We start from the raw sequence: 17022 nt of genomic DNA on the forward strand, positions 1-17022 counted from the left end.
CTTCATACGTCCGAAATTGTGCAATGATTATCGGACGTCCGATCCAATCTTCACAAGCATCCGACAGCTTTCAACACCCTTTGTCTCTTTCAATTGTACTTAATCTTTGAACCTGATTTGCTTCATATCTGAAAAGATCTTTGAAGAGATATTAACAACATCCATTTCTTTTGTAAACATCAAAAGTTAGGGACTAAGATTAACAATCTCCCCCTTTTTTATGATGACAAAACAATGGATGGAGAAAAAATAATTGAGCCAAAACTCCCCCTCACTTAATGCCCAAAAACTTTTTAAGTGCTAACTCCCCCTCAGGATGTCATTCCAACATAATCTCAACATTCATTTCTCCCCCTTTTTTGTCATCATTAGATGATTTTAACAACAATGGTAGCAATCCAATATCAGAAATCAAATCCACATCAACATCATTAATCATACAATCAACATCCAATCAGAAATCAAGTCCAATATCCATTTCAATATACCACAGCATACCAGAAATGCAATCCAAACACAAGCACAGAAAATTAATATCAGAAATCAAAGGAAGTACCAACCAGAGAAATACTATAGCAAATTAACAAAAAATCATTAAAATTAACCAATATCCATAGTACAGAGTACTTGAAATGTCAAAATACAAAAGATGCAAATATCTACTATGAAATGCTATCCTAAAAATGAAGTATAAGTGCTTAAAGATGCCTAAATGATGATCTTGGACGATCCAGACCTCCTCCTTGCTAGGCGAAACTGAGCAGGATCCACTTCTTCTTCAGTTTCCTCATTATCATCACTGGCTTCAGTTGCAGGACCCTTGCGCTTTTCCTGTGGTTGAGAGCCTGAGGCATGAATTTCAGGAGTGGACTTAGTTTGTGGCCCTTTATCCTGTGGATCAATTGGCTCAGTCTGACGTTCCTTCTGATGCATATTTTCATCTTCTTGAGGACAGGAGGCACAAGCAGGTTTCTTTTGTCTAAGAAAGTGGCTTGTTGCTTAGGTGACATGGTAATCATCAGACCATCTTCAAAAAGGAGAATGTGTTGTTTGAAATTCTAAAACAAGGAGATGACCTATGAGTGGATGTGGAAAGCTGAGTGGATGATTTTCTGGGATGGATGGTATACGGTGAAACATATTGAGACTAATCTCGGGGAGTTCTAGGGATAATAGGGATTTCATGATGACATTTGTTCTAAACTCCAAAACAGACTCCTTGTAGCACCAATGACCATCAAAGAATTTAAGATTTTTTCTTTCAAAATAAGCTTTTGAAAAGATGGTGTGTAATAGAGATTAGAAAGAATAACTTAATTCTTTCGGACATCCGGTGGTGAAGTTCTTCATGCATCCGAAGTTGCGCAATGATTATTGGACGTCCGATCCAGTTTTCACAAGCGTCCGACAGCTTTTAGCACCCTTTGTCTCTTTCAATTGTACTTAATCTTTGAACCTGATTTGCTTCATAGCTGAAAAAATCTTTGAAGAGATATTAGTAACATCCATTTGTTTTGTAAATATCAAAAGTTAGGGACTAAGATTAACACACGCTTTTGCCTTTGTTTCTTCAATTCTTTGGAATCACCCTCCTTTGGAGCAGGAATTTTTGGAATGTCTGGATTGAGAATGTAGGCCACCTTCGATGCTGTGAGGAAGAACATTAGTTTGTCTTTCCAACATTTGAAATTGGTTTTGGTTCCATCAAGTTTATCCAACTTGACGAAATCTTGGTTCATCACTTTGATCGCATCATTCAAACTTCAAGATTGTAAGAAAACAAAGGGGTTGTAATAACAAATGAGTAAGTCAAAACAAGAAAATTGATGATGAAGTCCTAGGAAAAATTGCAGAAATGCAAAATGAGAGAAATCTGATAATACTAAGTGAATTCAAGGCGTGTAATCACTTTCCTTGAAGTTTGATTGCCCCCACTAGTTTGCTAATCAGGTATTGGGCAAAAACTCTTGGATACAATGGATTCGAGAAGACAACCAAATAGCAAGTTCTTGGATTGTCTTGACATTAGAATGCTGAAAAATTAGTTAATTTTTTTCTTATGTTAAAGCAGTTATTTATTTTGCTATAACACCCAGAAAACGTTCATGTTAACAAGCATGAATTGATAGTGCAACCTTTCAAAAAATTCACATGAAAAGGTGCCAAATGAAGTTACAGAAAATTCACAGGCAGCCTTTCAGAAAATTTACATGAAAATGTGCCAAATGAATTTGCAAAAAATGACCGTTATAGGGATCTAAATTCCCATCTTCATCGATTGCACACTTCAACTCTTTTCATTCTGAGTTGTATTACAAATATTTCAACAAAATCAACTGAAGCTTCTTGGATGTCTAGATATCAAATGGAACGTGTATCAAAATTGTATACGAACAAGTATGTTTCCATCTTCATCTCTGAGTATGATTTCTGCATGCTTTGTGAATGTGAAGGAAGTGCTAATTCCTCCATCCATACTAATTGGATACACTTTTATCCTAGATTCTATCACCCCATAATCCTTCATAACCCATAGTTCACAATGCTCAGATCCACCATCAAGCGATGAGCTAGGGGAAAATAGAAAAACATAAAGGGATTCATTGGATGCACCAATTAATTCCATAACTTCATGATCTTCCCTGTCGTGGTTAGCTAATGCAATCTCTTTGAATACTTCTTCTTGGAGATCAAAGGACAAGATCACCATTTCCTCGTTTTCTTCAAGAGATGCCAACCAATGAATCGACTGATTAACTAAATCTTCAAAACATGTAATGGAAAAGTCTCGGAAAAACATCAACTGGAATCTGTTTCCCAGAATTCGAGTTAAGTGAGTAGAGCTTAACTTCAATAGACTCATATTCTCTACCTTCCTCATCATCAGTGGTATCATCTTCATCAACAACCATATCATATGCTCTTGAAAAGGTCAGATGATCTTATAGTCATTGGCTTCTTTGTGATATGCAAACCCAACAGTCACGTCGTTTATGAGCTCCCTAGTAGTTCTTGGAGGAGGTAGTAACTTAAGTTTTCTAATGGATGATTGCATAGGCAAATCATGAAACCAATCTCATATTTGCCTCCAACACACAACATGCCATTGAATGAACTGACAATTACATACTTCATTCCGTCGGTTAAAAATGGCATTATTAATTCTAAACAATTTTGGAATGATACATTTTCAATTGACTTGAAAGACCATGGATTATAGCTGATAGTCAAATACAAGACATAGCCATTAGCTTTTGCAAGTATACATTTATGAAACTCGGGTCTCTGATCAAGTTCTTCCATGATCTTGAAACGCACAAGATGGATGCTTCTCCCCCTCCCTCCCATCCATTTTCAATCGACTTTAAACGCAACTCATTAATTTGTGTTTTCATTTCGAAAATAGATGAGAGATATCCAGATCGTAAATTTCTTACTTTTATTTGTTTACAATAATTTGGTTAAGAATTTTTTTAACGGATGCCTAATGAACACTCATTTATTCACCTAATTAGGCGCGTCAATGGGTAGGGTCTGGGTTGGATTTCTTTGATCCATATCCAAACCCATTTAATTTAATTAGACCTAAACCCAGATCCAAACCCTTTTGGGTTTGAAAAAGTAAGTCCATACCCAGTCTCTCATGTATCTGGGTATCCATTCCCATGCGTATTTTTTGAACATAATAAAGTAAAATTGTATTAAAAATGTATAGAGTTCATAAATAATATAAATACCATCTAATTTTTGTTTTCAAATAATAAAACTAACATTCAACAAGTTGAATGCAATATTATGAACTCAAAGAAAGAATTATTATTGACTATTTCTATATATTTTCAAAGATTTAACTGCATCCATATCCAATTTTTCATTTGTTTACCTTTACCTTTTCTCCTTTTTCTAAAAAAGTTTGTACCAATTACAATGCCAACTAAGATTAGTTTTTAAGAAAGAAAACAACCATAACATATATAAATATTCAGCCTTATTAAAAAAATGTAATTTTGTACCTCTTTTTCTTATTTAAGTCTCAATGTTGGTAGATGTCTCGCAATCCAACCCTAAAATAGTGAATGAGATAAAAGTCATTTGACTAAGAACTACTGGCAAATAAATAATAGAATAAGAAAATTTATAAACACTTACTCAATTTTTTTTATTCAATCCAATCATCATCAGTGGTCACTAATGTTTCAACCACATCTGGAAGCAATTTGGCACGAGTCTCATCAATCACCCTACCACCAATACTAAATGCAGATTCTAATGCCATGAAGTCTTATTGTACTTGATCCAATGGCCATATAATATTAGATTATTTCATAAATTTACTAATATATGTATATATTATTTAATTAAATATACATGGGTCTAGATAGGGTATGGTATGGGTTTGGATTTGAATATGGATCCTAAAAAATTAGATCCTATCCAGACCCATGACTCTCTTACAGGGTCTGGGTCTGGATAAGGTCTGGATTTAAGAAATTAAATCCAAGCCCTACCAAAATATATTGGACCCGTTGACATGCCTACACCTAATTTACTCTAAACCCTTCTCAGCTTATGCCAAAGAATTAGCTCCATTTTCCACAATTGCAACAAATTATAGAAGCAGAAAAATGAACAAACTTTTTCAGGTTTCCAGGGCATTTTATAAATAGGCTCAACAAAATTATTTAAGAATTAGAATGGGCAATTACATAATTTATCTCTATAATCAAATTAAGATTTATGAAGATTAAAATGCTCAAAATATGCTCAAAATATATTTCTAGTGTTAAGGTGCACCATTTTTTTTGGAAAAGTCTAATTATGTTATGTAGTCTAAGTTTTTTTTTCTTACTTATGTTTTTTAGATAAGATTATGAATTGTGAGTTACAATTTCTACGGCTGTAAATTTAATACCCATGCCGTATTACAACCTATGTTTTTAAACTTGGCCGGTTCGACCGAGAATCGGCCAAGTGTCCGGTCCGAATTATTCTAAAAAACCAGATGGATAAAAACTCGACCAAATTTGGTCAAAAATCAGGTTTGACCGAGTTTAACCAAAAAATCGAAAGAATCGGTTTGTGTGCAAAGCCGATTTTTTTTTTTTGAAAAAGGTCAAAGCATTTTCAATATTAAGTTTGGACCCCTAGGTTGTTAAAAGTTATTAATTATACCTCAAATATTTCATACTTTATAAAAGTTGTCCATACGTTTGGTGTTATTATTTAATTAGGTCCATAATTTTAATTCTAAAATTGTTAATGTTCATTGAATAATATAAATTGCTACTTGATCATTCTAATTTCTTTATATTTTCTTGTTACATATATTTGAAACATTAAATATATATGAATATATCTTTATTAATATTAACAAGTGTAAGGATCGAGGACAACCTAAGAGGGGGGTGAATTAGGTTATTTAAAAAATCAAGCCAAGATATGAGTCACCTTCCTTTTTCTTGGATCTAGATTTCTTTTACTAAGGAACCTTACTGAAAACCAGTTGATGGATTAGTACAAATAGTTTGTGTGTAGAACAAGGAAGCAATTTATATCAAGACAGTAAATGAAGGGATGGAATTTGCAAACCAAATTTCAAACTTGACTAAGTTTGAATAACACTTTATATATGTATGTATCACGCTTCTTCACAGTTGATCAGCTTTCAACCAATCTCTTATGTACAGATGAAGGAACACTTCCTTCTTGCCTCAAGACTCACTCGATCAAGCAAGGAAGTTTTACAATCACACAGATAACCCTCACAAAGCTACACTATTGATGAAATCAAATCACACTTGAAAAGCTAAAAAGAGGTTACACAACTAAGAGTACAAATCTTCTTTTTGGAGCATTCACACACTTGAATCTCTCTAGATCTGATGTAGACTTTTTGTGTAAAGTTATTCTGAGGTGGTTGACTTTGTTCTTTTTATAGGAGACCAGAAAATTTTTCAATTAATGCTGTCAACGGGTAGAAGACAACTGAAGAGTCAACTAGCCGTTGGTGCTGTCGGACGTCCGATAGTCAGATTTTATGCGTCCGAGCGAGGTCAGTGATTTCGAGAGATTTTCTTGACCCACTTAGGACGTCCGATCCCTTCTCGCCATGCGTCCGAGGGTAAGATGCAGATTTGGAGGTTCCTCTTCAATCCCTTCGGACGGCCGATATATCCAAGGTGTTGCGTCCGAAGTGCAGCAATTCTTGTCGGACGTTCGGTGCTCAGATATTGATCGTCCGATCGAGATTAGTAATTGTAGAAGTCCTGGCTTGCCTTCTTCGGACGTCCGAGTCTGAGTTCTTCATTCGTCCGAAGATACTCAATGGATATCCGACGTCCGATACTCTCTTTTTGTGCGTCCGACATCTTCCTCAGTGTTTTTCAACTTTTTGATCTTCTTTTTGTTCTGAGACCGCAGACCTGTTTGGTGCCATTTCTGAAAGAAGTCTCTTCAAGATTATTAGTAACATCCGTTTGTTTTGTTAATCATCAAAAGATATGACTTGAGATAAACAATCTCCCCCTTTTTGATGATGATAAAACATATGGATTGGAGCAGAAAGAAATGCAAGCTGCGATAACAGCTCCCCCTAACTAAGTGTAATGAGTATACAAAGAGAAAAGAAACTCAACTCCCCCTAAAACTGACACCCCCTAACTGATTTCTTTATACCATTAGTGCTAATCCATTTCTCCCCCTTTTTGTCATCACAAAAGCAGGTTTGCCATGGCTGATCAATTTTGACACCAGCAACATCAGACAACATGAGTGAGCCATAAAAATTTGACAACAAAGATCAGATAATATCAGAATAGTCCATTCATGCTCAGAAACACAGAAGCACATTTAATCATAACACACACAGAAACACATCCATTCACAACAGATAACATCGGAAACAGTAGAAAATATCCAGTTGTACAGACCAGAGATACAACTCTTAGTACATAACAAACGAAAAGTTTTGTAGTGCAAAAGATGAACTAAAGTGCAGTGACTTAAACAGTGCCTAGATAGTGATCTTAGATGACCCAGGCCTCCTTCTGGCCAGAAGAAACTGTTCAGGATCCTCTTCTTCCTCAGTTTCTTCATCGTCTTCTTCATATGCCTCCACAGTAGCTGGAGCCTTGCCTTTATCCTTTGGCCGAGAGCTGGAAGCTGGTGTGGCCTCAGTATCAGTAGTTGGCCCTGTGGGTTCAAGTCTTGGCTCTTTCTGATGAGCATTTTCATTGTTTTCAGGTATTGGAGGCACAAGAAGGTTCCTTTTTTCCATGAAGGAAAATTGTTGGGCAGGGGTCATAGTCATCATGAGACCATCTTCAATAAGCAGGACATGCTGTTTTAGGTCTTCAAGCAAAGAGATGACCTCAGAATTGGATGCGAAGGACTTGCTGGCAGACTTTCTAGGATGAATGGTGAAAGGAGAGACATAGTCTGACTGATCATGAGAAGTCCTAGGAGTGACAGGGGTTTCATGAAAGTTTTTTCTTCTAGACTCAGCCACAGTCTCCTTATAGCACCAATGGCCATCAAAAAATCTTAAGTTCTTTCTTTCAAAATAAGCTTTTGAGAAAACTGATGAAGCATTGTCTTTGGGAGATTTTTCAGAAAAAGGTATTTCAAAATGAGCAAAAATAGGAGTCAGAAATCTGCCATAAGAGAGCTTCCTACGACTGTCAGTGCTAATTTTGAGCAGAAACTTGCACATTACAAAACCAAAGTCAATGCGGATTTTTTCAACAAAGCAGTAGAAAAGATAGAGTTCCATTTTGTTTGCATCTGTTCTGTGGCCATCAGTTATCACCAACAGATTCTAAATGATGGTGAAGATGATCAGATTCTAAGGACTGAGATCATCTAATCTTGCCTCAGTAGGAGTATTGAAGTGAGTTTGAAAATAGGTCATGAGTTTGGAAATGTAAAAATGATGGTAGGTAGAAGGAAATTTCTCATACAAAAAGAAGTTTGCAATTTTTCCTTTGAAACCAGATTCAATACTAGTTTTCAGAATGGAATTCACAATGTCAGGAGTTAACGTGATGTCTACAGAGTTGACCCTAAAGATGAGTAGTGTGTGATTTACCCTTTCTAAGATTAGCAAAGAATTGATAAAGCATGTCAGGGTAAAAGACATTAGGAATGGTCAGAAGATGAGTCCATTTCTGGAATTCAAACAGTTTAATAACAGGTTCAAGATCAAGCTTACGAAATTCGTAGGGAATGATGAGCCTTTGGGTGATGAACCCTTTTTGAGAGACCAACTCAAATCTGTCTCTGGCTTCATCATCAATGAATTTTGGGAGAGGAGTGGGTTCTGTTACGGGCTGAGATACTGGATCCTTTCTTGAACGTTTCCCTTTCGAGGTTTGTGTGGCAGATGCCCCAACATTTTGAGTCTCAGTCCTTGTCCTTGGAGACTTTCTGGTGGAGGGTTCAGGTGTTTGCTGATTCTCAGCAATGTTTCCTTCATTCTGCTGATCAACAGAGGGATCAGCAGATTGCTTTTTCTTTGATTGGGGAGTGCTCTTCCTCTTAGCAGTTCTCTTTCGTTTTCCAGATGACCTTGTGACAGTTTCATCATTCTGGGTAGCTTGTTCTGGTTCCTCATTTCCACCAACTGTGTTTCCTTCAGAGTTCTGCTCTTCCATCTGCTCATCAGATGGTTCAGCAGTTTGAGAAACCAATTTTCTTTGGGTAGTTTGCTTTGCTTTACCACCCTGGGTCACAATCTTCTTTTTAGGTGCTTTGGTAAACGGTTCCACAATTTCAATGTCCTCATCTCTAAGTCTAAAGGACCGTCCCGCACTAGTAGATCCGCCTCTGATTTTAACCATGATACAATGTGGATGTGTTTTTGATGCAGAACGTGTTGTACAGAAGAAGAATGCAGTATGAGCAGAAATGAGAATGCACTGAAATGCCGCAGGGAGTGAATTATAAAAAGTTAGGGTTTCGGATGTGAATTGGGAACAATGGGGTAGTTGGCGGTTAGGAGTGATTTTTATGGGTGGTTAGTGGGCAACAGAGGTGTAATGGCGTTGGTTGAGTCAATTTCTTGGAATTTGATTTGAGGAGAGAGGAATTTGAATTTTAAATCTGAGAGGAGACTAAAAGGTTGCGTCCGAGACCGTGGAGGAAAATGAACTAAGTGAGGTGGGTAACTGCCTTATAAGGCTCAATTTTTGAGTGTCGGACGACCGAACGAGGTAAAGCGTCCGACACAACCGTCCGAACCAGTGCCTTTCCAGAAAAGAGTGAAGAACACTGTCGGACGTCCGTTTTGAATGTATCGGACGTCCGATAAGAAGTGACCAAAGAGAAACTTAGAGGATCTTCTCTGAGATGCCCAGTTTTGTTCTCAGATATACAAATTGATCCAGTGGAAGGGCCTTTGTGAGAATATCAGCAATTTGATCTTTGGAACAGACGTATTGAATACAAATTTCACCCTTGTGGACAAGATCGCGAATGAAGTGATGCTTAATGTCTATATGCTTTGTCCTAGAATGCTGAATGGGATTTTTTATCAAATTGATGGCACTAGTGTTGTCACAAAACATAGGTACAGAATTATATACTAAACCGAAGTCATTCAATGTGTTTTTCATCCACAATAATTGAGCACAACAGGCACCAGCAGTAATATATTCTGTTTCGGTGATAGATAATGAAATGGCATTCTGTTTCTTGCTGAACCAGGACACTAAGCAATTTCCAAGAAAATTACATATACCAGTTGTACTTTTTCTATCTACTCTACTGCCACCAAAATCAGCATCAAAGAATCCACACAAGGGAAGTTCATGACATTTAGCATACCAAAGGCCAAAATTCGCAGTTCCTTTTAAGTATCTAAAGATTCTTTTTACAGCAGTTAAATGTGATTCCTTTGGACAAGATTGAAAACGAGCACACAAGCACACAACAAACATGATATCAGGTTTACTCGCGGTTAAATAAAGCAGGCTACCAATCATACCTCTATACTTCTTTTCATCAACTTTTGTACGTTCTTCATCTTTGTCAAGCTTGACTGATGTGCACATGGGTGTTCCAACTTGTTTTGAGTCCTCCATTCCAAATTTTTTCAGCAGTTCCTTGGTGTATTTGATTTGATTGATGAATGTTCCTTCTTGGGTTTGTGTCACTTGGAGTCCAAGGAAGAAATTCAGTTCTCCCATCATGCTCATTTCAAATTCCTTTTGCATGATTTTGGAGAAATCCTTGCACAATCTCTCATTAGTAGCACCAAATATGATATCATCAACATAAATTTGAACAATTAGAAGATCATGCAAACTTTGTTTAGTGAAAAGGGTAGTATCCACTATACCTCTTTTGAAATCATTTTCAGTCAAAAAACCACTCAAACGTTCATACCATGCTCTTGGAGCTTGTTTTAAGCCATATAGAGCTTTTGAGAGTTTGAAAACATGATTTGGATAATTTTCATTTTCAAAATCAGGAGGTTGATCAACATAAACTTCTTGATCAATAAAACCATTTAAGAAGGCACTTTTAACATCCATTTGAAATAACTTAAAGTTTTTGAAACATGCAAAAGCTAAGAACATTCTAATGGATTCTAACCTAGCTACAGGTGCAAACGATTCATCAAAATCTATTCCTTCTTCTTGAGTGTATCCCTTAACTACCAATCTGGCCTTATTTCTAACAATCTCACCTTTGTCATTCATTTTGTTTCTAAAAACCCACTTAGTGCCAATAATAGAGTGATTTTGTGGTCTAGCAACTAATGTCCAGACCTTGTTTCTTTCAAATTGATTTAATTCCTCTTCCATGGCTAAAATCCAGTTCTCATCTTTCAATGCATCAACAACATTTTTGGGCTCAAAATGTGAGACCAATGCAAAGTTATCTATTAATTGTCTAGAAGAGGAACGTGTTCTGACCTTTTCAGATGGATCCCTAATGATAAGTTCCATGGGGTGATTTTGGATAAATTTTCAGGCTCTTGGAAGATCATTAGGAATTCCAGTGTCACTGTCATTGTCTTCTCTAGCAGGACTGTCTTGATTTTCATCATCCTTTGAATCATTTTCTGGTGGAGTTGTGCCTTGATTGCTGATAGTTAGCTTCTTTAGTTCATCTTGAACACCTGTATCGTCATCTTCACCACAACTCATGAAAATATCATCATTAGATTCATCAAAAGTGATATGTATGGCTTCTTCCATAACCAGAGTTCTACGATTATAAACTCTAAAGCCTCTCTTGTTTTCACAATATCCCAAGAAAATTCCCTCATCAGATTTCTTGTCAAACTTTCCAAGATGTTCCTTGATGTTCAAGATAAAACATTTACAACCAAAGACTTTAAAGTAACCAACAATAGGCTTTTTGTCAAACAAGAGCTCATAGGAAGTTTTGTTCAAAATTGGTCTTAAGAGAACTCTGTTCATGGTATAACAGGCTGTGTTTATGGTTTCAGCCCAAAAGTACTTTGGCAAATTGCATTCACTGAGCATGGTTCTAGCAGCTTCTTGAAGAGTTCTATTTTTCCTCTCAACCACTCCATTTTGCTGAGGTACCCTTGCAATAGAAAACTCATGTGTAATACCATTGGTGTCACAAAATTCAGGAAAACCACAAAAATGAAATTCTGTGCCATTGTCACTTCTTATTTTTATGATTTTTAAACCAATCAGATTTTGAACCTTGGCAAACAGGGAAACAAAGTTCTTGAAAGCATCATCTTTATGTGCAAGAAACATCACCCAAGTGTATCTAGAATAGTCATCAACAACAACAAAACAGAATCTCCTCCCACCAAGGCTTGAGGTTTGAGTTGGGCCAAAAAGATCAAGATGAAGAAGTTCTAAAGGCTTAGAGGTAGAAATACATTTTTTTGGTTTAAAAGATACCTTGACTTGTTTTCCAAATTGGCAAGCATCACAAATGCGATCTTTACAAAAATTGAGTTTTGGTAGTCCTCTAACCAGGTCCTTTTTGAAAATCTCTTTCAGCAAGTCCATATTGAAGTGACAAAGCCTTCTGTGCCACAACCAGGGATCCTCATTTGCAACTTTGAGGCAACTAAGGCTGGAAACATCAACTTTTTCAAGAAACACCACATAAATATCATTAACTCTTTTTCCCTTGAACACAATGTTAAACTTTGAGTCAAGAACAAGGCATTCATGTTTCTTAAATAACACAAGCAGATTCTTATCAGATAGTTGGCTAACACTTAGTAGATTGTAACCCAGGTTGTCAACTAAAAGAACATTATGAACAAAAGTATGACCATTCTTACCAACATCACCAATTCCAATAGTTTTGGCTTTATTATCGTCTCCAAAAGTAACCTTTCCACTTGTTTTTGGCTTGAGCTTGATGAACTGGGATGCATCACCAGTCATATGTCTTGAGCAACCACTATCTATGAACCATTTTGATTCTTTATCAGTGTTCACCAGTTTTACCTACACAGAAGTCCACAATATAATATTTGGTACCCATTACTTTTTGGGTCCTTCATGGTTAGCATTATGTCTAACAATCCACATGCATCTCATTCCATTTTTCATGTTTTTCTTAACATAGCAGTTGCTATTCATGTGACCAAATTGACAACAAAAATTGCATACAGTTATTGGATCAATCAAATGAACAGGTTTAATAAATCTGACTTGCCTTCTCCTGTGGATATTATACTCATTTTTACTATAATTCAATCTTGTCTGATGAGTGTTAAGATGAGGTTCTGTGTCATTCTTTTGAAGGCGGTTCTGTTTTATATGCTGCAACAATTGACATAAATCATCCATCCTCCTTTTTAGACTGCATTGTTCACTTCTGAGTATGTTACAGAGTTTTGTCCTTTTATTAAGTTCAGCAAGCACATCAGTTTCAATCCTCTTGAGGTTTTCATTTTCATGCTTAAGACTCTTGTTTTGTCGAAAAAGATTTGCATTATGTTGTAATAGAAAGCTAACTTTCTGTTTTAGTTCCTTGTTTCTAACATAGGATTCTTTTAAGCTGTTATGCAATTTTTTTAGAAAAGAATTAACATCTTCATCGGATTCATTATCACTATCAGTTTGAGAGTTGCATTGAGTTACCTCTTCATCTCCAATGGCCATGAAAGCCACTTGAGCAGATTCCTCTTCTTCCTCAACTTCACCTTCTGAGCTGCAATCATTCCAGGTGATCTGGAAATTGTTGAACTTTGGTTTTCGTTCAACCTTGTTCTCCTTCTTTTTCTTCATTGGACACTCATTTGCATAGTGTCCTAATTGGCCACATTCAAAACACTTGTCAGCTTGCTTTTTGTTGAATTCCAGCTTTCCTTTATTTCTGAAATTGTTGGACTGATTTGGAAAGAAATTGCTATGTCCTCCTTTTCTGAATTTCCTCTTGTTGAGTATTCTTTTGAAGCCTCGTGTGATGAGTGCAATGTCAATGTCATCACCTTCCATGTCATCTTCATCAAGTGAGATTGTATCATTTTCTTCTTGTGAAGTCTTCAGAGCTATGCTTTTTCTAACTTTTGTGTCTTCTTGTTCCTGCATCTTAGACTTGAGTTTTAACTCATAAGAGGTTAGTGAATTTATAAGGGATTCAATAGATAAAGTGTTCAGATCTTTGGCTTCCTCAATGGCAGTCACTTTGCTCTCCCAATCCTTTGACAGAGCATTCAGAATTTTTCTATTTTTCTCACCTAGAGAGTAATCTTTCTCTAGAACTTCTAGATCCTTAATAAGATCATTGAACCTGCAATACATCTTGTCGATGTTTTCGTGAGGTTCCATTTTGAAGAATTCATACTTCGTGACCAGAATGGACTTCTTCTGTTCTCTCACATTTTCACTTCCTTCGTGTATTTCTCGAAATTTATCCCAGATTTCTTTTGCAGATTTGCAGCCCTTTACTCTAACAGATTCGTTTGAGTCTGAAGCACTGTACAGAGCATTCATAGCCTTGGCATTTAGAGTAAGATGAGTTCTGTCTTCAGCGGTTAGTTCCCTTCTTGTTTTTGGTCTCGGCCTGTTCGTCTCTGCATCAATAGTAGAAGCATCAAACAGTCCTTCATTGACAATAAACCATAGCTCAATATCAATGGATTGTAAGAAGATGATCATCCTCTCCTTCCAGCTCACATAGTTTGACCCATTGAACATAGGAGGTCTGGTGACAGATTGTCCCTCAAAGAACATGGCATTGTTGGTTGTCATTTTTTACTCCCAAGCCGATTGAGCTTAGCCTCAAGGAGACCAAGCTCTGATACCAATTGTAAGGATCGAAGACAACCTAAGAGGGTGGTGAATTAGGTTATTTAAAAAATCAAGCCAAGATATGAGTCACCTTCCTTTTTCTTGGACCTAGATTTCTTTTACTAAGGAACCTTACTGAAAACCAGTTGATGGATTAGTACAAATAGTTTGTGGGTAGAACAAGTAAGCAATTTATATCAAGACAGTAAATGAAGGGATGGAATTTGCAAACCAAATTTCAAACTTGACTAAGTTTGAATAACACTTTATATATGTATGTATCACGCTTCTTCACAGTTGATCAGCTTTCAACCAATCTTTTGTGTACAGATGAAGGAACACTTCCTTCTTGCCTCAAGACTCACTCGATCAAGCAAAGAAGTTTTATAATCACACGGATAACCCTCACAAAGCTACACTATTGATGAAATCATATCACACTTGAAAAGCTAAAAAGTGGTTACACAACTAAGAGTACAAATCTTCATTTTGGAGCATTCACACACTTGAATCTCTCTAGATCTGATGTAGACTTTTTGTGTAAAGTTATTCTGAGGTGGTTGACTTTGTTCTTTTTATAGGAGACCAGAAAATTCTTCAATTAATGCTGTCAACGGGTAGAAGACAACTGAAGAGTCAACTAGCCGTTGGTGCTGTCGGACGTCCGATAGTCAGATTTTATGCGTCCGAGCGAGGTCAGTGAGTTCGAGAGATTTTCTTGACCCACTTAGGACGTCCGATCCCTTCTCGCCATGCGTCCGAGGGTAAGATGCAGATTTGGAGGTTCCTCTTCAATCCCTTCGGACGGCCGATATATCCAAGGTGTTGCGTCCGAAGTGCAGCAATGCTTGTCGGACGTCCGGTGCTCAGATATTGATCGTCCGATCGAGATTAGTAATTGTAGAAGTCCTGGCTTGCCTTCTTCGGACGTCCGAGTCTGAGTTCTTCATTCGTCCGAAGATACTCAATGGATATCGGACGTCCGATACTCTCTTTTTGTGCGTCCGACATCTTCCTCAGTGCTTTTCAACTTTTTGATCTTCTTTTTGCTCTGAGACCGCAGACCTGTTTGGTGCCATTTCTGAAAGAAGTCTCTTCAAGATTATTAGTAACATCCGTTTGTTTTGTTAATCATTAAAAGATATGACTTGAGATAAACAACAAGCTCTTAGGTATTTTACATACAATATTTTAATTTTTATTTATGATGTCATCCGCTTCAATCCCAATCGAGCCCGATTGAGCATATTGACCCCTAACCTCTGATTTCGACCGAGTCGATACCCGGCCCGAGTCTGAAAATATAAATTACAACTTTTAAAATGTACCAAATGTAAAAATGACCTCTGGTATTGAATAAATTCTTATTTTTTTCATCTTTCTGTCAAATTGAAAAAAGTAAAAATCGGAATGTAAAAAGTGTTAGAACACAACCTCAATTATGGGTACACCATGTTTTCGGTCTTAAAAAAGCTGATTTGCAATTAGTTAGTCATGTTTAATCCAATATAAATTCCAAATACGATATGTTAATCAACCTATAATTAATATTGAATCTCTCAAAATTTATGACGTTTGAACAATTTTTAAGCGGCTTAATTATGGTGGATTTCACACTTGGTACTAGTTGATCCCATTGTTTTAAACGATAAGTCAGTCCTTGATAGACTAGTCTCAAGTTAAAATTTTGGGAAAATCGTTTAAAACGTCCATCACATTTTACAAGATGACTTTTTTCGTCCCTCACTTTTAAAAATGTAATTATACGTCCCTTAGGAATTCATATTGACTAAATTTGGTCCCTATCTAGGTTTACGACTAGTTTTTTACCGGAATCCACCACGTGGCTTGCATGTGATCATTTTTAAGGGTGTCAAATCAAATTTTTACATAATCTGATTCATAGTCCCTCACATTTCACAAAAGGAATTTTTTCGTCCCTAACATTTTACAAAATGAATTGTTTCATTTCTCACATTTCAAAAAATGAAATTTTCCATCCCTCACATTTTTTGAAGTAATGTTTTCATCCCTCATTGATCATGTGTACGAATAGATTTTTTTCTATAAATCCACGTATATGTCTATTTGATTTTACTTGAACAGTATAAATAACATGTAATTTTTCTCTGTTGGATTTCATCTAAACATGCTAATCGTAGTTATACATATGTTATTCAATAGATATATATAGGGGTGTAAAACGAATAATTTTGTTTAAAACCCATGTATATATTTATATGATTTCACCATTTGAACCTATTCAATATTTGTGACCTTTCTCTTTTGGTAATAATTTATTTATTGAGTTATATAATAATTCATCTAATTAATGGGTCCTAACTTGAATTCTATAATTGTACTAACAAATTTCAGTTTAAATCTGAAATTTCTACTCGACACTTTTAAGACCAACAGTTGAATTACTTGCCTTGTGATTGTCTTAAAATTTGAAAGTGTCAATCACTTATTTCTTTTTGTCATACTTTTCTTTTGTTTATTTTTCTGTCCAAATTTAATTCAATATAAACACTCGATAATATTTAGGATTAAATGTCTTCTTTATTTTCAAATTTTGAGTAAAAGAAAATGAATATAAATGAAAAACTAACAATTTTTTTAAACCCATGTATATATCTATTTGATTTCACTTGAGCAGTACGAATAGTATGTAATATATCTCTATTTGGTTTCACATACTATTCGTACTGTTCAGGTGAAATCAAATAAATATATACATGGATTTAAAAAAAATTATTCACACACATGATCAATAAAAGAT

The 17022-nt window shown here is 36.0% G+C and overlaps 1 protein-coding gene across 1 annotated transcript; it reads right to left on the reverse strand.

Moving 5' to 3' along the window:
* Positions 1-7012: 7012 nt before the first annotated feature.
* On the reverse strand, positions 7013-10949 carry LOC113777169 (nucleolar and coiled-body phosphoprotein 1-like). The gene is made up of 3 exons (XM_027322209.1): positions 10770-10949; positions 8337-8915; positions 7013-7513 (listed from the first exon to the last, which is right to left on the reverse strand). The coding sequence occupies exons 1-3, from the start codon at positions 10947-10949 to the stop codon at positions 7013-7015; spliced, it is 1260 nt and encodes a 419-aa protein (XP_027178010.1).
* Between the last annotated feature and the right edge of the window lie 6073 nt (positions 10950-17022).

The sequence above is a fragment of the Coffea eugenioides genome, chromosome 7 (assembly GCF_003713205.1).
Source record: "Coffea eugenioides isolate CCC68of chromosome 7, Ceug_1.0, whole genome shotgun sequence".
NCBI classification, from domain to species: Eukaryota; Viridiplantae; Streptophyta; class Magnoliopsida; order Gentianales; family Rubiaceae; genus Coffea; species Coffea eugenioides.